Source organism: Microtus oregoni, unplaced genomic scaffold (assembly GCF_018167655.1).
Source record: "Microtus oregoni isolate MIOR12 unplaced genomic scaffold, Mior012 000034F_ref0000314, whole genome shotgun sequence".
NCBI classification, from domain to species: domain Eukaryota; kingdom Metazoa; phylum Chordata; class Mammalia; order Rodentia; family Cricetidae; genus Microtus; species Microtus oregoni.
The window spans coordinates 10,765,088-10,784,140 of NW_024543093.1; the positions used below are offsets into that span (position 1 = coordinate 10,765,088).

At 47.6% G+C, this 19,053-nt stretch overlaps 1 protein-coding gene across 2 annotated transcripts in view; it reads left to right on the plus strand.

Moving 5' to 3' along the window:
- Eipr1 (EARP complex and GARP complex interacting protein 1) overlaps positions 1 to 19,053 on the plus strand; it is a 116,517-nt gene that overhangs the window by 56,469 nt on the left and 40,995 nt on the right. For both annotated transcript variants that reach the window (XM_041630295.1, XM_041630296.1), the window contains exon 4: positions 14,017 to 14,173. In XM_041630295.1, the coding sequence (XP_041486229.1) occupies positions 14,017 to 14,173 (157 nt within the window). The remainder of the gene's footprint in view (positions 1 to 14,016; positions 14,174 to 19,053) is intronic.

The window sequence follows — 19,053 nt, forward strand, 5'->3', positions numbered from 1 at the left end:
TAGACCTAAGATGTAAGTTCTCAGGAGTTCTTGCCCTTGGCCTTTGTCCTATCACCATGGACTCTCACCCTCCAAAACTGGAAACCCTCAACAAATTCTTTCTTCTGTACTTTGTCTTGGTCATGTTGTTCTGTCGCAGCAGTAGAAAAGGAGCTAAGCAGGTCACCTTCTCCTTTTTATTCAGGATCCAAGCCTGTGGGATGCCATGGCCTATCTGAACTAACCCAGTCCAGAACCTCCTTTACAGACATGCCCCAAGGTGTATTTTTTAGGCCCTTGTAGATTCCACTGTCAGCTTGTCAGTATTTACCACCTATCCTGTTTGCTTCTATCACTGGGATAAATGCATTACCAAAAGCAACCTGGGGAGGAATGGGCTTATTTCATCTCACAAGTCATTGAGGAGAGCCCGGGCAGGGCTGAAGCAGAGACCATGCTGTTTACTCTCTTTTCTGCTATGGTTTGCTCAGCTTGCTTTCTTGTACCTTCCAGAACCACCTGCCCAGTGGTGACACTGCTTATGGTGGGCTGGCCCTCCCACATCAGTCTGATTCAGACTGTGCCCCTCAGGCTTGCCCATGGGCCTCCTAATTTAGGATTGCTTCTCATTCCCAGGCCCTCAGAATAGCTCAACCTTAACCTTATTCTTGCTCTTTAGATGGTGCTCAGCCACAGCCCTCAGAGATGGGGATGACAGAATTCCTCTCCACTGCTGACCACTCATGAAGGAGGAACCACCATCTTCCTGTAACCTTCAGTGATATCTGAGGCTTGCAAGTGCTGTGGCCAAGTCATGTGGGTAGATTGTCAGGCTCTTCACTAGGACTGTCTGATTACCTTTGCCTTCTCAGGCCAGGAAGTGGCAACTGGGGTGGGGGCTGCTTGCTCCTCCTCACTCTGGCACCCTTTTCCTGAACTCTGAGTTCCTGTGATTCAGAATTTTGTACTACGTCAGAAAATAAACCCAGAAAATAAACTTAAATTTTAGGCAATATGTATATATTTATATTGTGCTAATTGGACATGTGGGTTGTGCACACATGCCATGATATGCTGCTACTGTATATGTGCTACAGAATGTATGTAGAGGGCAGAGGACAACTTGCAGGGGTCAGTTCCCTCCTACCATGTGGGTTCCAGGGACTGAACTCAGGTTGCCAAGTTTGATAGCAACCACTTTTACCCTCTGTGTCATCTTGATAACCCCCACTCCCACAAAAAACCCTCAAGCTAGTAAAGGACCCATATAAGTTACAGACTCCTCAGAATAGAAAATAGTGTCTATATGGGATAAACGTTTTCTTGATGGTCCCAACAGCAGCTGAGAGTAGTCTTTTATAGCTCAGACTTGATCTTTGCACAGAGGTCTCAGTTCTGACTCTGTGTGCCTGCAGCTAATTTCCTGTTCTGTATGTATTCCTGGAGTCTCAGGAGGGACCAGTACTGACAGCAAAGCTGTAGTTAATGCTGGGCTCTCCTGATTAGCTTTAGTGTTTGCTCTTTGTTTTTTTTTGTTGTTGTTTTTTTAAAAGATTTATTTATTTATTATGTATACAACATTCTGCCTCTGCCCGTATGCCAGAGGAGGGCGCCAGATGTCAGTACAGATGGTTGTGAGCCACCATGTGGTTGCTGGGAATTGAACTCAGGACCTCTGGAAGAGCAGTCAGTGCTCTGAACCACCAAGCCATCTCTCCAGCCCTCTCCTTTGTGTCTTAACATGTTGTCTGGTGACTTAACCTGTTGTCTGGTGACTTGATAGGTAGCAGAGCTTTGTCACTGGTGCCAGCATCAGGAATCCTAGCTTCTTGCCTGTTGATTACATCGTGTAAGATAAAATTAGTTTCAGTCCTTTGCCTTTGGCGCTGGCCTCCAGCTGAAGCTACCAAACTGCTTAGTGGCCATTTTTACCTGGGCATCTCTTGACATCTTTGGTACAACCGAGTTTAACCATCCTCTGAATTATTTATGTCCATGAACACCGCCTTCTGCTTAAGATACCCAGCTTGATCACTGGGCTCTAGAAACCATGTTGACTATTTCAGAAAGAAGGGCTTCATCCAGGAACTTGAGAATCCTACATCTTGGAGGATACTAGAACGACATAGATCACCATGGGGAGTAACCCCACCCCCGTGTCTTTATATATCCCCTCAGGGTTACCATGGAGCATCGACAGTGCATACCAGGCCTTGGCCACAGCTGGCAGCAGCAGGGCAGGGCACAAATGCTCCTCATGGGACCAAGTCTGTTCTTTCCATGTCTTGGTGAAATAGCCTGAATGGAAACCCTGCCTATCAGTGAATCAAGGGCATTGTTCCTGACTGTCTCTTTGTCTGGAGAATGTGGACAGCCAGGCTGTTTCTCTGGTTCGTATCTTCTGGGATTTCCCTTCAGTTCTTTTCATCAGTCTCTCACTCCCCTTGTAATGACTGCTAGAGCCATGTTTGAGTCAGATCTCTGAAAGCTGAGACAGGGGTCTCAGGCTCTGGGACTCAACAGTAAGCAGAGACATGGAACACTGAGTAGCAGAGTCCAGGCTATGTCCCCTCCCTTAGTCTCATCACCTCCTTGAGGTGATAGTGCTTACCGAACATGAGAATTCCTCTGGGGAGTAGGCAGCTGCATCTGCCTGTGCTATGGCCAACAGGGTCACCCACACTCAGCATGTGACACATCCTCTTTGCGCCGTGGAGTTCCCTCTCCCAGGAGGGCCAGGGTGAGATCTGCCCTTAGTTTTCCATGTACTACGGTTGCAGATGTTCAACCTAGTCTGATTTGGACTGGGCCTTGACAGAAGAAGGTGTGTGCAAAGGGCGCTCACTGCTTGGTTTAACAAGACCCTAGCATCTAGCTGTGCTTATCCCACGGGGGTGTCCAGGTTTGCCCCTGACTCTGGATGGCAGTATGGTGCCTAATCCTAATTCAAGCCTAATCCTCAGCTTTGAAGGCCTCTGGATGGAGCCCTACTGTCAACAAGTCACATGGTGCCTCCCAGACCCCAAAAGGCCACAAGTAGTTAGCTTCTTAGTGGTAAAAATGTTCCGCATTGCTGCAGGCCACTGACCCTGGAAGCTCCACTGTAACAGTGCTGGGGATTCTGTGGGCCTACTCACTACCTCACTTGCCTAAGACACCCCCACCCCTTCCCAGGGGCTGCTGTTTACTAGGCACCTTGCCGGGCTGTGCAATCTGGCTTGGGTGGAAAGCAGATAGAGAAGTTTCAACAGCAAAGTTCAAGAGGCAAGTAGCTGACCTTGTGCAGGAGACTTTCCTGCTGCACCAGGTCACTGAGTAGGAGAGACCTTGAACTGGTGCTGACCTCGTGGAGTAGTGTTGCCCAGGCCCAGAAGGGCAGAGTGTTGTATCTGCTGGCCTGACTTGTCACCTGGGTACCCTCTCCCTTTAAGAGACAAGCCCTGTGTCATGTGTGTCCCCCATCCCCCTCTCTTAACCAAGGCAAGTGGATCTCCTCCTCTCCAGCCTGTTCTTTCTCTGTTGGCTGCCCTTCTTCTAGAGAGGCAACTTCTGCCCCCCCTCCACTTTTCCTCTTCCTCCCTTCTTTCTTCTCTTTCCCTCTCTTCTTCTCAACCCTCGCCCCAACTAAACAAACTCTATACCCAAGCTATCTCCATATGGCGTGTCTTTCTGGTCACCCGCCTCTGCCCCTCCTGGGACCAGCCTCGGGTCACCCATGTTATGAATGATAGCACAGAGAACCTGCATCAGGATAGTTGCAGAGGGAATGGGAAGTCTGGCACAGGTACAAGGCTTTCTGGAGCTGGTGTGGGCAAGAAGCCGTCCATACTGTCCCTGGGTAGAGAAGCTTGGGGAATGACTGAGCAGAGCAGAGGGTACAGAGAGGCCCAGGACAGAGACCCTCTTAAAGGCCCATGTTTGTGAGAGCCTTTCTCCCTGCAGGGGTCTTCTGAGAACAGGGTGCCCTCTGTAGGAGAAGTGTTTAAAAGATGGGGCAGTCTGCACAGAGCAGGCCGTGCTGGTGAGGTTAGTATCTGGAGCTGGAAGCTGGTAATAGGATGTGGAAGATGTGGTACTTAAGGCCACATGGTTCCACATTCTTCCTCTTGTCTTTTTATGCCAATCTTAGCTCATGAATTGCACAACAGGCAACAGGCCAGACTTGGCCAGTCTCTACCCCTTTAGTCCCTGACCAGATTCTGTGGAGAACTCAAGCATTGATAAAGACCTGTAACAGGACAGTGAGTGTGTACCAGTCCTGCTAGGTAATAACAGGAGAACAGGTGGCTCTGAGGACCCTTTCAAACTGGTCTGGTGAAAATTAAGGGCTACAGCAATCTCAATATTTGATCTTGACTGCGTTGTTTTGCAATGGCACTCTAGACAGCCCCCGCCCCTCTGCTGGAGAGTGTGGCTATATGCAGCTTTCTCTACTGGCTTTATGCTTAGGTCAACAGGTTCTGCCAGAGGGCTGGTAAAAAAGGCAGCAGCCAGCATCAGAACTTAGGAGACCTTGCTCTGTGCTGTCCATGATGTAGTGTTGCTTTGACTGACATTTTCTAAACTTCTTGGGGCTTTCCTGTCCCTTCTAGCATGACTGGCTCTTCTGTACACCCTGGGTGGGATGTTGCTAGGGAGAGAGGATTAGCCCTGACAGTGTCAGGGTCATCTTTTCTGATGCACACTCAGGAATTAGGGAAATAATTGCAGGTTGTATGGATAACCCTAAGCCTTCTGTGAACTGGATTTAAGACACACTCCCATAGAAGCACAGACTTGTGTTTTAAGTCTGTAGGAATTGGCAGCGTTCATGGTCCTAGAGGCAGTGCTTACAGGTCTAGCTGCTTCCTTTCTTTGAGAGGACTAGGGTCCTCCTGAGATGGAGGGCTTGGTTTGCGACCTGTCTCAGGTGAAGAACAAAGCCAAAGGACATGACTGTTCCCTGGTCACTCAGTTCAGTGCTCCCGTGGGAACCTGCAGTGAGTCAGTCACAAGGTGCTGAAGCATACAGAGCTGCTGGGCAGAACTCTTGTATTGCTGACAGCACCCCCTTCTCAGTCAATCTTTCCACTGTGAGCGGGAACCTATGCACTTGCCTCCTGCACAGAAGCTTTAAGAGTTGCCTGTGCCCCTTTAAATCTGCCTGGAGAGGGACAACAAGAGCCCAGCAAAGGGATAGCCCTGATGCCCTGCTGGGATGCCTACAACCCTGACCCCTCGCTACAGTCAGTCAGTGTATCCCGTGTACTTACTGTACATTCTGCACGTGACCACTCCCTTGAAGCACTGTGGAGGTCACTAGAGAAAGTATTTTTAGTCTCAGGTTCCAAGGCACTCATTGTACACCCGGAGCTAGGCCTGTGTCAGGTGATTGCCTCGGCTGGGTTCCTTCTCACTCACCTGCCTGGCCTGCGCCAGATGCTGAGATGGCTGTAGTCTCTAAAAATAGCCCCGAGACTCTGAGTACGCTCATTATGCAGCAGCCACGGAAGCCTCCCCCTCTTCCAGCTGGGGATCACACCACGTCCCCCAGCCAGGGCATTGTTAGCCCTTTAGCAAGCTGGCTGCAGCTGCTATTCAGCCCACAAAGGCTCTAATCTCCTTTGAATTCCTCTAAGCCTTTTGACTCTAATCCCTTACAGCAAGCAGCACACTCCACGGGTACAGTTGGCGCCTCAAGTATGCCTCTTCCATTCATTTTGCCCTGATTATCTTTTTATCTCATTAAGTGCTTTTAGCTCTTGTGTTTCATATAAAAAATAGAAGCATCAAATCGGCCTTAAAGATATAACTTAGTATTTTCTCTCTCAAAGCAGTGATTCTTCTGAGGCAAGAGGCTCTACTTTATTCCCGATGCTGGTACTGAACCTGGAAGAGTCAGTTACCTTCATCCAGCCTCAGTTTCCTCTTTGCTAAAATGGAGAAGCCAGGCCATTGATGACAGTTAGATTCCTTTCTAGATTAGCTGTCTTGTGGCTGTCTAGCTCTGTGCCAGCATGAACAGGGTTGGTGTGTGCAGCGGTGCCATGATTTGCTTGTATACAGAGGCTGTGCCTAGTGCCCTGGCTTGGTTGTGTGCAGATCTTGTTTCTTGTGCTGTGGCCTGCTCCTATACAGAATCTGTACCTGGTGTGCTGCCTTGGTTGCATACAGACCTTGTCTCTTGTACCATGCCACAGGCTTTGTTTAATACAGGGTTTGTGCTTGGTGCCCTCTATAGGCTCCTAGTCATGGTAATGCTAATTTGCCCAGGTGGTTACATCATAGGACCTTATTTCAGGCAAGTGTTACAATAGAGATGAAAGCTGAATGCCTCCCTGGTTATTAGAGCCCGTTGCTTCTAAAGGTGAGCGTTCCTCCTTGAAAGTTCCTCTGCTTTGATATCCCCTGGATGTGCGCTGACTGCTCTGCTGCGATGCAAGCAGCTATGGAAATCCTCAGAGTCTCAGAACCAATTTGTGTGTCTCCTTGGCATACCTCCTGTGTTTCTTGCTTAGCTCTATTTACCTTAGATTTCATCTGTTCCTGAGGATGGAGAGTTTCTGGTAGTATCTTCCGTACTCCCTGGACTGACACCACAGTTCTTATTAGCTGGTTTTGTCTCTAGGACCACGGTGCGGGCAGTTGCTGCCTGAGTGAGACACTTGCAGCTTTCTGGTCTCCCTGGTGCATTCTTACGTTAACACCGTTTTCTGGGTAATTTTGGACATTCTTGAACCCATTAAAATTTCAGTGTAAGCTTTGGAACAGAAATTGTAATCTTTCAGAAATCAAAATAAATTTGCATATACTTGACAATCCATTCTGCTTTTTACTTACCAATTTTTAGAAAAATATATTGATTTGTAATATTTTTTCCTTTTATTTTTGAGATCGTAATTTCATCATTTCTCCCTTCAAACCCTTCCATACCCCCCCACTTCTCTTTCAAATTGATGTCCTCTTTTTTATTAATTATTATTGCATGTGTATATGTGTATACATATAGCCTAACTACTCCCTGCTCAGTCTGTACAGCATCACTGCTGTGGATGTTTTCAGGGCCGCAGTCAGGCGATAGAATGGTATGTGTGCTGTTTTGCAGCCTTTTACAAAGTGTCTGGTAAGGTTCACTTGTGTCCTCTGTACAGCCAATTGGTCAGATCTTGGGATGGGGGCACTTGTGCTGCCCTCTGCCCAGCCATCTCCTAGCAGTCTCAACTAACTGGTTTGCTGTTTCTCTTCATCTGGAGTGGGGTTGCTGAACCTTTCACTTGACTCCCCACCCCTCCCTTTATTTTCTTCTTCTTTGAGTCAGGGTTTCTTTGTGTAACAGCCATGGATATACTGGAACTCATTTTGTGATGTGGGAGTGTCATATATCAATCTGTTGATTTCATTGGTTAATTATAATAAAGAAACTGCTTGGCCCTCATAGGCTAAAACATAGGTGGGAGGAGAAAACAGAGCAGAATGCTGGGAGAAAGAAGATGAGTCAGGGAGTCGCCATGATTCTCCCACTCCAGGCAGACGCAGGTTAAGATCATTCCTGGTAAGCCAGCTCTTGGGCTACACAGATTACTAGAAATGGGCTAGTCCAGGTGCGAGAGTTAGCCGAGAAAAGGCTAGATATAACGGGCCAAGCGGTGTTTAAAAGAATACAGTTTCCGTGTAATTATTTCCGAGCATAAGCTAAGCTAGCCATGTGGGCGGCCGGGTGCCGGGGATGCAGCCCCCGCCGCTCCTATTTCAACAATTTTGTAGACCAGTCTGGGCTCGAACTCACAGAAATCTTCCTGTCTCTGCCTCCCTAGTGCTGGGATTAAAGGCATATGCTACCATGCCTAGTGGCACCCCCCCCCCCTTTTTTTTGCCTGAGAAATATTTTTACTACCTGACATATATAAAATAGTTATGCATATCAAACATAATCAGTTCCTAAAGAAATCTATCTAAAACAATTCCTTGGTGTGCATATATCTTAGTATTCATTACAGATAAAGGGAAGTTCCCATAGGAGCTGGATGTGCTTATGCTCTCAGCTGACACTGCAGGGCATGGGGCATCTTCAGTCTTTTTTGGAGATGACCACCAATTTGGTTCCATGATTATCATCATAAATGCTGAGAAAACAGTGTTGAAAAAGTACACAGCACAAAACCATAGATGTGGACTCCGAGTTTTTAAAAATAGTTGAAAATCCTTTCCTAACCCCAAGCCAACATTTTGAGTGATTTTTCTCTTAAAAAACAAACAAACGTGTGTGCGTGTGTGTCTGTGTGTCTGTCTGTCTGTCTGTCTAGTGTCTGTGTATGTATACTGTGTGTATACCTTTCAGGCCAGACGAGGGTGTCAGATCTCCAGGAGCTGGAGTGGTTGTGAGTTACCTGATGTGGGTGCTGGAATCCAAACCAGGTCCTCTGCAAGAGCAGCAAGTGCTCTTGTCTGCTGAACTGCTTCTTTGAAGGATTTTGATTGAGACTCAGTGAGCAACTCAGGCAACAAGAGTTCAAAGTCAAGCAAGGCAGAATCCATGCTGAGGAATGGCAGGAAAAAGTGTTTACTTTCCTTTAAAAACTTGAGGAAAATAGATGGAAATGGAAAATGCATTCAGTGACATAACCTGGGCTTAGGAAGGAACTATCACCTGTTATGTCTCATGCATGTCCGTAAGTTTGAAATTTAAAATCAGGTTTCACTTATTGTGTGTGAGAGAGTGTGAGTGTGGTGCATGTGTGCTACAGCATGCTACTAGAAGTCAGAAGAAACTTCCCTGGAGTTTGTTCTTTCACTGTCGGTTTTGGGGGGGGGGGTCAAACGTGAAACTGTGGGCTTATACAGCAAGTAACTTTACCTGCTGTGACATCTCTCTGGCCCTTTCTTTGCTTTATTTCCTCTGCTGTCTTGGAGCTAGCTTTGTAGACCCAGCTGGCCTCCAACTCAGAGATGAGTCTGCTGCCGCCTCCTGAGTGCTGAGATTAAAGGTGTGTGCATCACACTCAGCTCTCCTAATTGCCATGCATATGCATTTCTGTGAGAGTGTGCAGAGAGGCCAGGGCACTAGGAAAGTGCCCACAATAAATGGAAAATGAAGCTGTAGGGGAGGCGAGGGTGGGCAGTAGGGCTTATGCTATGAAGTGAGTTGGGATGGAGGAGGTGTGAGTGGCTGCAGGGTAGGATATATACAATGGAATGCCACTTAGCCTGGGAAAGAGGCAGATTTTAACTGATGAGACCTGGGGTGAGTGTGGCACGTTGAGCTGAGTGTTAAGAAACCAAGCACAGAACAGTTCTGTATTACCCTACTTCATCCAGTCATAGAGGCAGAGGGGATGGTGGTTAACCAGGGCTCCGGTGAGGCTAACTGAGAATGTTGGTCTAAAGACACAAATTTCACCGAGACAAGCTGAATAAAATCATGGTTCCAGAAGTCTATTGTTTACCTGAAAATTGGTAAGGGATTAGAGTTTAGATGTTATAAGGTAATGATTATATTAATTTAGTTCCATTTTGTCATCTCAGTACTTACACAATTCAGAACATAATATTGTCTATCATAAATACATACAGTTTCCGATAAGTAAAAATAAAGGGCCTACATTGTCACTGCCACTTGCTGGGCACATGCTGTGCTGGGTTTCCCTCTGCAGAGCCTGGCGGTCTTTGGGGAGATGGTGTGATGAAGATAGTGGCTCCTATGATTCCGGGTCAGTCTGCATACTCAGTAGTCAGGGCTTCCTGGTCAGATTCTGTGTGTGTAACAGTGCCTGCGGCATGGATGCACTGACTAGCTCAGAGCTCAGGGCAAATACATGCCTGGCGTAGGTGTCGGATACAGTGGTGGTCTGGAGCAGCCACTTGTCACCAGGTGGATGTGTAGTCCTCTTTCATTTTGGTCTACTGACCAGCCATCCAGGCTGTTGGCTATGCCCTTGTGTGTGTGCCACTTCTGCTTTCATGGCTTGAGGACAGAGCAGTGTGCCAGGTCCCGGACTCTGGTTGGCTGTGTCTCCTGCTCCTGACTGAGGCCTTCTTCACTCTCCTCCTGCCTAATCAGCACTGGTCAGTGTATTTCCTGCGGGGGTTGTCTGCCAGCCTTGGGCTGTGTCCCAGTGGGCATAGGGGAGCAGACACAATTCTGCTTTTCATGGTTTGTGTGTCCCTCAGTTTTTAGCCTCCCTTTTGTTTTTCTGGGAGGGAGTAGGCTACTCGCCACCATCCTCTGGCAACATGGGGGGGAGGGGGAAGTTCAGAAGCTTCTGGGCGTGCACAGGCCACAGTTGGAACATGGACATCTTCTAGGTTGCCTGTCCTGCCAGTCTCATTTTGTATGTATGGACCTTGGAGATGTCACAGAGTAGCACATACCTGGAGGACCTTCTGTAGCTACAGTCTAGGGCTTTATTTGACATTTGGTCCCCAAATATCTCCATGATGACATGATGCCTTAGATCTTAGGTGGTAGCAATGAGCACACACCTGACTAGGCAGCCTTGCCATATCTAGGTGTGTGTTACTCTTTGCCAAGTGATCAGCCACTCAAGCAAATGGCAGCAGGTGCTTCCTTGGTGTGGCCTGGAGTTACAGTGTGTGCTTGTTCTAGGGCTGCGGGCCCTTACCCCTGGGCTGCTGCCTCTACTGTCAGTGGGGTTGAATTTGGAACTGGCCAAGCTGGGCCTGGTTAAAGATGGCCTTCTATCAGTTTCCTTCTGGTTCACCCACTCTTGCTGTTTCCAGTGTATCTGCACACACACACATGTTCATTCATGTTAGACAGCTGGATGCATGTCTGTATGTTCCTGGAGTGCCACCTTAGTGCATCCCCTCAGCTCTCTTCCAGTCCATTATTGCGCTCATGCCTTCTCTGACCCTGGCTGCATCAGTCTACACATGGGCACTCGTGTGGGGCTGGGGCAGGCTTGACTGCCAGAGCTGGAAGCTGCACAGGGCCTGAATAAGCTCTTCTAAGTGGGCGTTCTGGGGTTGTCTGGCGTTTCTGGAAGTGTGCGTGCTGTTTTCTCACCCTTCAACCCGCGGGACAGCTGGTTCCTCCACTACTCACACCCAGAGTTCGACTTTTTTGGGTTGGGCGTTTGGCACCCTGCCGAGTGTGGTGTGTCTCCCTTCAATTTTATTTTTCATTTCTCTAATTACTGAAGGTGTTGTGCATCGTTTCTGGAACATGCTGACCACTTATACATCTTCATTGCTAAAGTGTCTTTTCAGTCTGCCACCCATTTTAAAAAACGTGCTCTTTGTTTTATTAGCAAGTTGACAGGCTCTTTATATAACTTCTGGATACAGCTCATAACGTTTCTTCCTGGTTTTGCTTCTTTTTTAAAGTAGAGCTGGATTTTATTTTGGTGAAGCCCAGATCATAGTGCGTTTCAGTGAGCAGATGTTTTTAATTTTAGTGTTGTTTGTTGTCCATCTTTTCCCTAGTGACCAACATGCTTCTGCTGTATAAGAATGCTGCTGTCCTCTGGCTGTGAGGGTGTTAAACGTGCACCTAGACGGACACTGCTGTCCTGGCTCCTCTTATACCTTCATCTTCAATCATTGTTTGCCCTTGGTGTTTGAGGCCGTTAGGGTAGGGCGAAAGTTGGCCTTTTCATATGGATACAGAAGCGACCCAGCATAATTTGTTGAAAGGCATTTATCCATTCTCATGCAGTGGGATTTTTGTTGACTGTCAAGTGATTGTCTTGGCAAGGGCCCCTTTGTGGAGACTTGTCCTTCTCTGCACCACTTGCCTGTCTGTACTCACAGAAACTGATATTGGACTTGGGAATCATCCCATTCTGCTTTTCTTTCTTACTACTGTTGGGTAACCAGGGCATGCACATTCTCGTGCAGGCTTCTGATTCCCACCCCGTGAGTTCTTCACAATGGGAGTTAGCTTCCCGTCCAGGGACACGGTGTGTCCCACCCCGTGAGTTCTTCACAGTGGGAGTGAGCTTCCCGTCCACGGACATGGTGTGTCCCACCACTTGTTTATGTCTTTTTTTCTGTCAGTGTTAATTTGTTTAAATACACACACGTACATATTTTTAGTTAAGAATTATTTGTTACTAAACTTTTTAATGCCTTTAAAAAGGTTTTTTTATTATTTAATCCTGTGTGTGTTTGACTGTGTGGGTATGTGCACATGAGTGCAGGTGGCTGTGGAGGCTAGAGGTCCAGGTGGTTGTGAGCTGCCTGACAGAGGTGCTGGGACCGGAGCTCAGGTCCCCTGGAAGAGTGCCATGCTGCTCTTCACCTCTGAGCCACCTCTTCAGCCTACTGTGCCCGCTTCCTCTTGTTGCTGATGATCAGCAGGTAGCAAGCCACGTTTCAGGCGCTGTCGAGCTGCTTTGCTCCCAGTAGCATGATGCAGACTCAATTTCTAGCTAGCAACGGCAGTGGGATTTCTTCTTTTCTTGCTCTTCACTTTTTATTTTTTTCCTGCTGCATAGATGAAGTAGCTCTCCTTTTAGCACAATGTTAAGTGGCCTTGGCAGTGCAAAGCTGCCTCTCCTCATCCTCAGAGGCAGCGTCACGCTTCATCCACAACACTTACATTTGCTGTAGGACTTTTCTTTTGTTTCCATCTCTCTCCTCCCCATCCTCTTCCATCTCCTCTCCTCTCTCCCTTCCCTCCCCTTGGAGTAAATTTTCTTCTATTCCTAGTCTTCAGAGTGTTACCAAAGCCAAGACTGAATTGTATTGACTGTTTCTGCAGTTTTGGTGATCATGCATTTCCCCCTTTACCTTGCTAAATGTGATGAGTTAGGGTGCTTAGTGTGGAATCAACCTTTTTTCCCCCTTGTTTGTATTTTTAATGATTTCATCCATCCACTGATTTAAGTGTGTTGGTGCCACACTTATGCCAGGGAGTGCTTCTTGATGTCAGAGGCTACCTTGCAGGAGCTGATTGTTTTCTTCCACTTTGTGGGTTCTGAGGATTGAGCTCAGGTTGTCAGACTTGGAGGCAAGAGCCTTTCCCTTTAAGCTGTCCTGCTGACCCAACCTCATTTTCTTGAGACATTGCTATTTTTTTGTATACACCATCAAGCTTTATTTATTATCATTTTTGTATCTGTATTACTGAGAATGATGCCCCATGATATCTTTCAATTCCTTCTAGATTCTTATTATCAAGCAGGTAGCTCTCCTGTCTCCCACCCTCCTTTCCTTCTCTGTCCTTCCTCTTCCTCTTCTCCCTGTTTTGAGGTAGAATCTCACTATGTAGCACAGCAAATTGTGAAATTTGTAGTCTTCCTCCTCCTACTTTATAAGTGTTGGGGTCATAAGCAGGAACTATGGCACCTGCTATCTTGCCTGTTGTTTCAGTACTTAGATTTGTGATGTAATCAGCTGAATTTAGTGGTTCATTTACTTAATTATTTATTGTGTGTGTGTATGCACAAGGATCTATTGAAGGCCTGGAGAGAAGTCTCAGTGGGAAAAGGCACTGGCTATCAAGCCTGAGACCTGAATTCAATCCCTGGGACACACAGAGTGGAAGGGGAAACTCAATTCCTGCAAAATGTCTTCTCACCTCCACACTGGCTGCTCTCCTCCCACATGCGAGCTTGCCAGGAGGAACACACATAGATTGTATCTTGTAGCATTTCTTAGTGGCCCTGCCCTTTGGACCCAGACACTGACCGTTTCAGACAAACTGAGACAGAACATTTGACTAATGAAGAACATCTCAGTGTTTGACATCTGTTTATGATCTCATGAAGCTGTGAGTATAGTCCCCAAGCATGGGCCTGGCAGTTATGGCAGTGTCCCCATCTTGTTCCTTTCTTAAAACCCACTGTCAAAGAACAGGGTGAAACTTTATTCGAGGAAGTTAAATTCTCTAAAGCAGAATGATGGTTTATAAACCAGGAATGGTGGGCTCCCTGTTGCTGATGTTGACTCTGCCTTGCTCTGTTGGCTGCTCAGGTTGGACTGACTCTGCTGCTTGCACGTTAGTATTTTAGGGAGCAACGTGCCCTGTTTGCAGACATGTGTAAGTGTTGAGTGTATATGGGGCTGAGCCCTGCTGACATTTTTCCTTTTGCTTAGCTTCAGACAGTCGAGTCCAGGCGTGTGCAGCTGTGTGGAGGATGCCCAAGGAATTAGAATCCGGTAGCCACGAGTCCCCCGACGACCCTGCAAGCACTGCGCAGACCCTGGAGTTGCTCTGTCACCTTGACAACGGGGCCCATGGCAACGTAGCCTGGTAGGATGCTACATATTTCATACACGGGAAGAAACCTAGAGGCTGCTCAGGTGCTGTGTGTGTACAGTCTCCTCTACTTCTTCCAGTTTCTCCCACTTTGCTCCCCACTTCCGATACTCTTTCTCTTAGATGTTTGTCCTCGGCTGTCACTTCTAGTCCAGGTGTTTCCTAGGTTACCTATGGTTGCAGAATCCCTCCACCCAGCTGTGGGGAAGAGCACATGTATCACCATTTCCCTTTTCCAAATCACCTGACTGGATAATAGATGAAACATTTAACAATCACCTACCACCTCAGCTTGAAAGCATGCAGGTTACTCTTCCTGTGGGCTCCTAAGGAGGGGAAGGGTGTGCCAGGTGACATCCCCAGGTCCCTCCATGTCTCTGTCCTTTCCTTTGGTTTCTTATCAATACTGTGGCATGTACAGAGATGAAGAACTGTGACTATCACTCGTGGGGCTCCTGGACAGTCTCTGTCTGTGTGGTTAGAAGTTGGCTTTATCTACCCAGGGCCTCCACACAGTGGCCAGTGGCTGATGTGATAGAATTGAGACACCATGGCTTCAGACTTCATGGCATGATGCTGCTATGGCTGTTCCCAGTGAGAATTGTTGCTTTACTTGACATCGTCCACTCCCGTGTCAGTGCCCATGTGCATGTGTGCCTGTGTGTGCATGTGCATGCCTGTAAGGAGGCACGGATGCTCTGCAGTCAGTCAGCTCGCCTGATTAAATCCAATCCAGCAAAGTATATTAGGTAGCTACCCTGCCAGGCTCCAAGGATGATGGGTGAGTGTCAAGAGACCTGGCCTTGAGGAGTCATGGTCCCTAGGGGAGACCTAGAACTTAACAGTCTCCCTCCCATGACAGGAAGGGCTGTATCATACCCTGGACCTGTCATGAATGTGTACTGTTTCTCAACATGAAGCAGCGAGTCCTGTTTGTTAGAGAACCACAGAGGGACTCACCTGGAGGTATCACTTGGAACTGGTCATTGTGGGACCAGTCTGTCACTATCAGCCACAGTCAAGCTGTGTGGGGCTCTGGTGGCTTCAATGCTAGCCCCAGGGAATTGGTTTTCATGGCTGCTCTGTTTCTTCTTGGTCACTGGCCACTTGCTTATCCAGAGGAGCTCTAAGTGTGGATGCCACCCCAGTCTCCCAGGCGAAGGGAAACCAAAGAGTCCTTGAGCTGCAGGAGTGAGCACTTCTGCGCTGTCACTCCACTGCCTAAGTAGAGTCTCGCAGAGTTCATGTCACACAGTGATAGCGTTCCCTGATTACACAGGCCTCGGTGTGTGGCCGTGGGTGCCAGGTATATGCATGCGTTCAGAAGCACAGCAGCAATGGAGGGCAGACCGAGGATCCCATGGCAGGTAAGCCGTGCTTAGAGGATAGTCCTATCCAGACGGTTCCCAGCTTGCCTGAGAATGAGGGGCCTAAAGGTTGCTCCCTTGACTACCAGCATGCTGGTACTCTTGTCACCATCAGAAGGGCATGCCACAGCTGTGTGCACTGTAGGAGATGGGCATCAGCATGCCTGCTCAGGTGCCCTCTGCCTGTGTGCACTCTACAAAGGCTGATCCGTCTGTGTGGCTCATGTTGGTGACTGTCCTCAGATTCAACTGGAGTGCTCTTGGTTGTGACCTTGCTATTATTGTTCAGAGTATCTCAGCTTCTTAGTGTTCCAGTGTGTTGTGCATTTTTTTTCATGTTTGCTTGTTTTGAGTCCTACTTTAAAGTAATTATAGATCCACCAGCTGTTGTAGGAATGTCCTGGGAACTCTGTATACCCTTCTTTCTTGGATTCCTATGGAATCTGCATGATTTGTAGAACACTTGTGACTGTACTATCCCTGGGGGTTTCACAACAAGGCTGTCACTATGTGTGGGAGTTCCATTCCCAGTACCCCATCATTGGAAGCAAACTCTTTGAATGGAAATGCGATTTTAGAGTTACTGAAAGTTACGTGGCAGGACTTTGACATGGAAGCATGGTACTTACTTGAAAAACAGTGACTTTTATAGTAAGGCAATGAGGGCTGATAATGTCCCTAAGCCCCCACTTTCTCTGCACTGGGACAGGCTCCATGCTGAGCTTAATGGAGTTGTCAGGTGACCAGTAACTGTTGCTAGTAACTTTCTGGCTCTACCTCCGCTCCTGAGAGGTCCTGTGCTCCACTCTCCTCATGACATGGCATCGTCACTTCTATACTGTCTTCTTCCCAGCAACCAATTCCAGCCAGTGTTCTCTGCCCCTGCTTACACTCATGTTCTTCTCATGCTCTGTGCTTAGCCAGGGATAAGGCTGTGTCTTCAGCACCATGGACAGCACTGGACTCAGCGGCAGGGTATGAATCATTGCAAGTGTCTGAAACAGCCAGTGAGTCACTGTCCTTTCTCCACCGATCCCGTGAGAGGCCCTGCCAGTGTTCTGCAGCCTGGGAAGTGAAGCATAGTGCAGAGGTCTGCTGACTTCTTCGAGGACTGCTGGATTTGTGGCAGAAGCCTGTTTGCCTCCCAGCCACGTGAACATCAGCATCTGTCATCACCTGGGGTCTGGCTGTTGTTTCAGGTGTTGGGAATTTTAACCTCATCAGAATAGACTTCCAATGCACTCACATCCTCCAGTGGAAAGCAGATACAACACGATAGGCTTTAGGGGAGGCCCCACTACCTTTTCTAGAATGTTTCTTGTCCCCATTAAGATTCATAGGTGGCTTGCTGTTGCCCTGGAGGAGGCAGAGAACCATTTTGACCATTTTTAGTGTGTCACACACTGAAATATCAGACTGTGTGCAGCTGCATTCGGATAGCAGGGATCTACATAGTATAATGAGCAGAATTCTACCTTGTCACTAGTGTGGGAATGGAGACCAGAAGAGGTGACCAGCAGCATCACATTTCTGAGTCCATTATACACTTTTACCCTTTAAGAGTAGACGAGGAATATCTACTTACTTATTATTCATGATTTAGTGTGTTGAGTATTTTGCCTCCACTTATGTCTTTGTACCACATGTGTGCCTGGTGTCCACAGGAAGAGGGCAGAAGAGGACTCACAGGAACTGGAGTTGCAGATGGTGTGAGCCACTGTGCGGTTCTAAGAATAGAGTTTGAGTCATCTGCAGGAGCAGCCAGTGCTCTTACACACTGAACCATCTCCTCAGTTTAAGGATGATCACTCTGAAATTCTGCCTTGTATGTTCCATGTAGTTCTCCTTCAGTTGGTGAATAGACTGATGCTTATGTGATATTTTAGTGTGGAGTGGATGCATTAACTCTGGACCACCATGCTTGAATGCTTCTAGCATTGGGTATCTGCCCACCTGGTGTACCCCATCATCTTTAGGGATCCCAATAAAGGGGCGGTTTTCTGGATCTCAGCTTGTGAGAAAGGACAGAGGTGATGACTTTCCAAGAGTCGTATAATGCAGCAGCATCACCATGAGTTTGTGATTGGCCACACCAGGGTCATTCTGCCCCTCTCATCTCCTTTAGATGATCAAGAGGCCTCCAGCCACTTGGTAGTGAGCACTTTGGCCAACAGCTGAAATGCCAGAACAATATAAAACTCACCATGTCATGTTGTGTGCACCCCTTGGAGTAGTCCTGTAAAGCACTCCCTTGAGTGATGAAGATCTCCTTCATAGGAGATTGCTTTATTAGCTATCAGAAGCTTTGGAGATGTGTAGGATAAGTGTAGCCCACTGTGGCATCTTCTCAATTCTTGCATCCAGGATCTGAATCATGTAGGTATCAGTATTAAGCGTGCAACTCCATGCAAGCTTTTTTTTCTGGTAGCATTCTGAGTGACTGGCATTGCACAGCTAACTGACCCCTGCTTCCTGAGCCAGCTGCTGAAGAAGAAGCACCCTCCCATACAGATAGAGTAAATATCACACTGAAATGCCAGCCAGGCTGAGCATGCAGGACACCTGGGAGGACTGGTGTGCATAGCAAGATGGTGATTAGGAAGTAAAGGGCAGGAGTGGTGTTGAGAGAAGAGGGAGGGGATCCAGAGTGTTTGTCAGGCGTAGAAGACCTGGCCCTGCATCTCTTTCCTTCTCTTCTTTTGGTTTATGTGAGGAACAGTGGGCATTGGCATAGGGTGAATATTGTGAGGAGTGAGTTGACAGTTGTCCTAAGTCCTGCACAGCTGCTTGAGGGAAGGGAGCGCACCTGAGGCTTTCAGAGGTTAGTCAGTGATCACTGCAGGCAATTGATAGATTGACCACGTTGTTAGAAGAGTCACCCCAGTGTCACTGCAGTTCATAAGCAGATGCTCATGAGCTGATTCCCAACTACTTACCAATATCACACTTGTCCTTTAGAGCGCTGTGCGCCTTGTGCAGGAAAAGTACAGCTCTACAATGCCAGAGGGCAGTCTGAAATCCATTGGTGTTTCCTCAGTAACCACTGTCAAAGGAGTGTGTCATTGTCCTTGCCCCAGATGAGTGTTAGAAAAGTTAGATATTAAAATGCAGTGTACAGACAGTTTTTCCCGGGAAGAGTCACAGTACAGAAGTCTGAAATACAGTGTAGAAAGTATAGGTCATTGTTCACATCAAAGAGAGATTCATATTCTCCCCAAACTTTAGTTCTTGTTTTCATTATATATGTAAAGTGTTTTAAGAGTATGTTTTTATTGGTTGTTTTCTGAACTGAGTGTGAACATTGGAGGAAACAGAGAGTATACATTGTGCTCTGTGGAGAGGAGGAAGCTAGTCCATTCCGGCTGTTGCCACCAAGTGCTGCAGGCTGGGCAGCTTGTAAATGGCAGAATTTCGTCTGTCAGTCTTGTTATCTAGAAATCCAAGCATCTGTCTCCTGCAGACCTGGTGTCTGGTGAAGTCCCTCTGTCCAGCTCACCCGTGACTCTT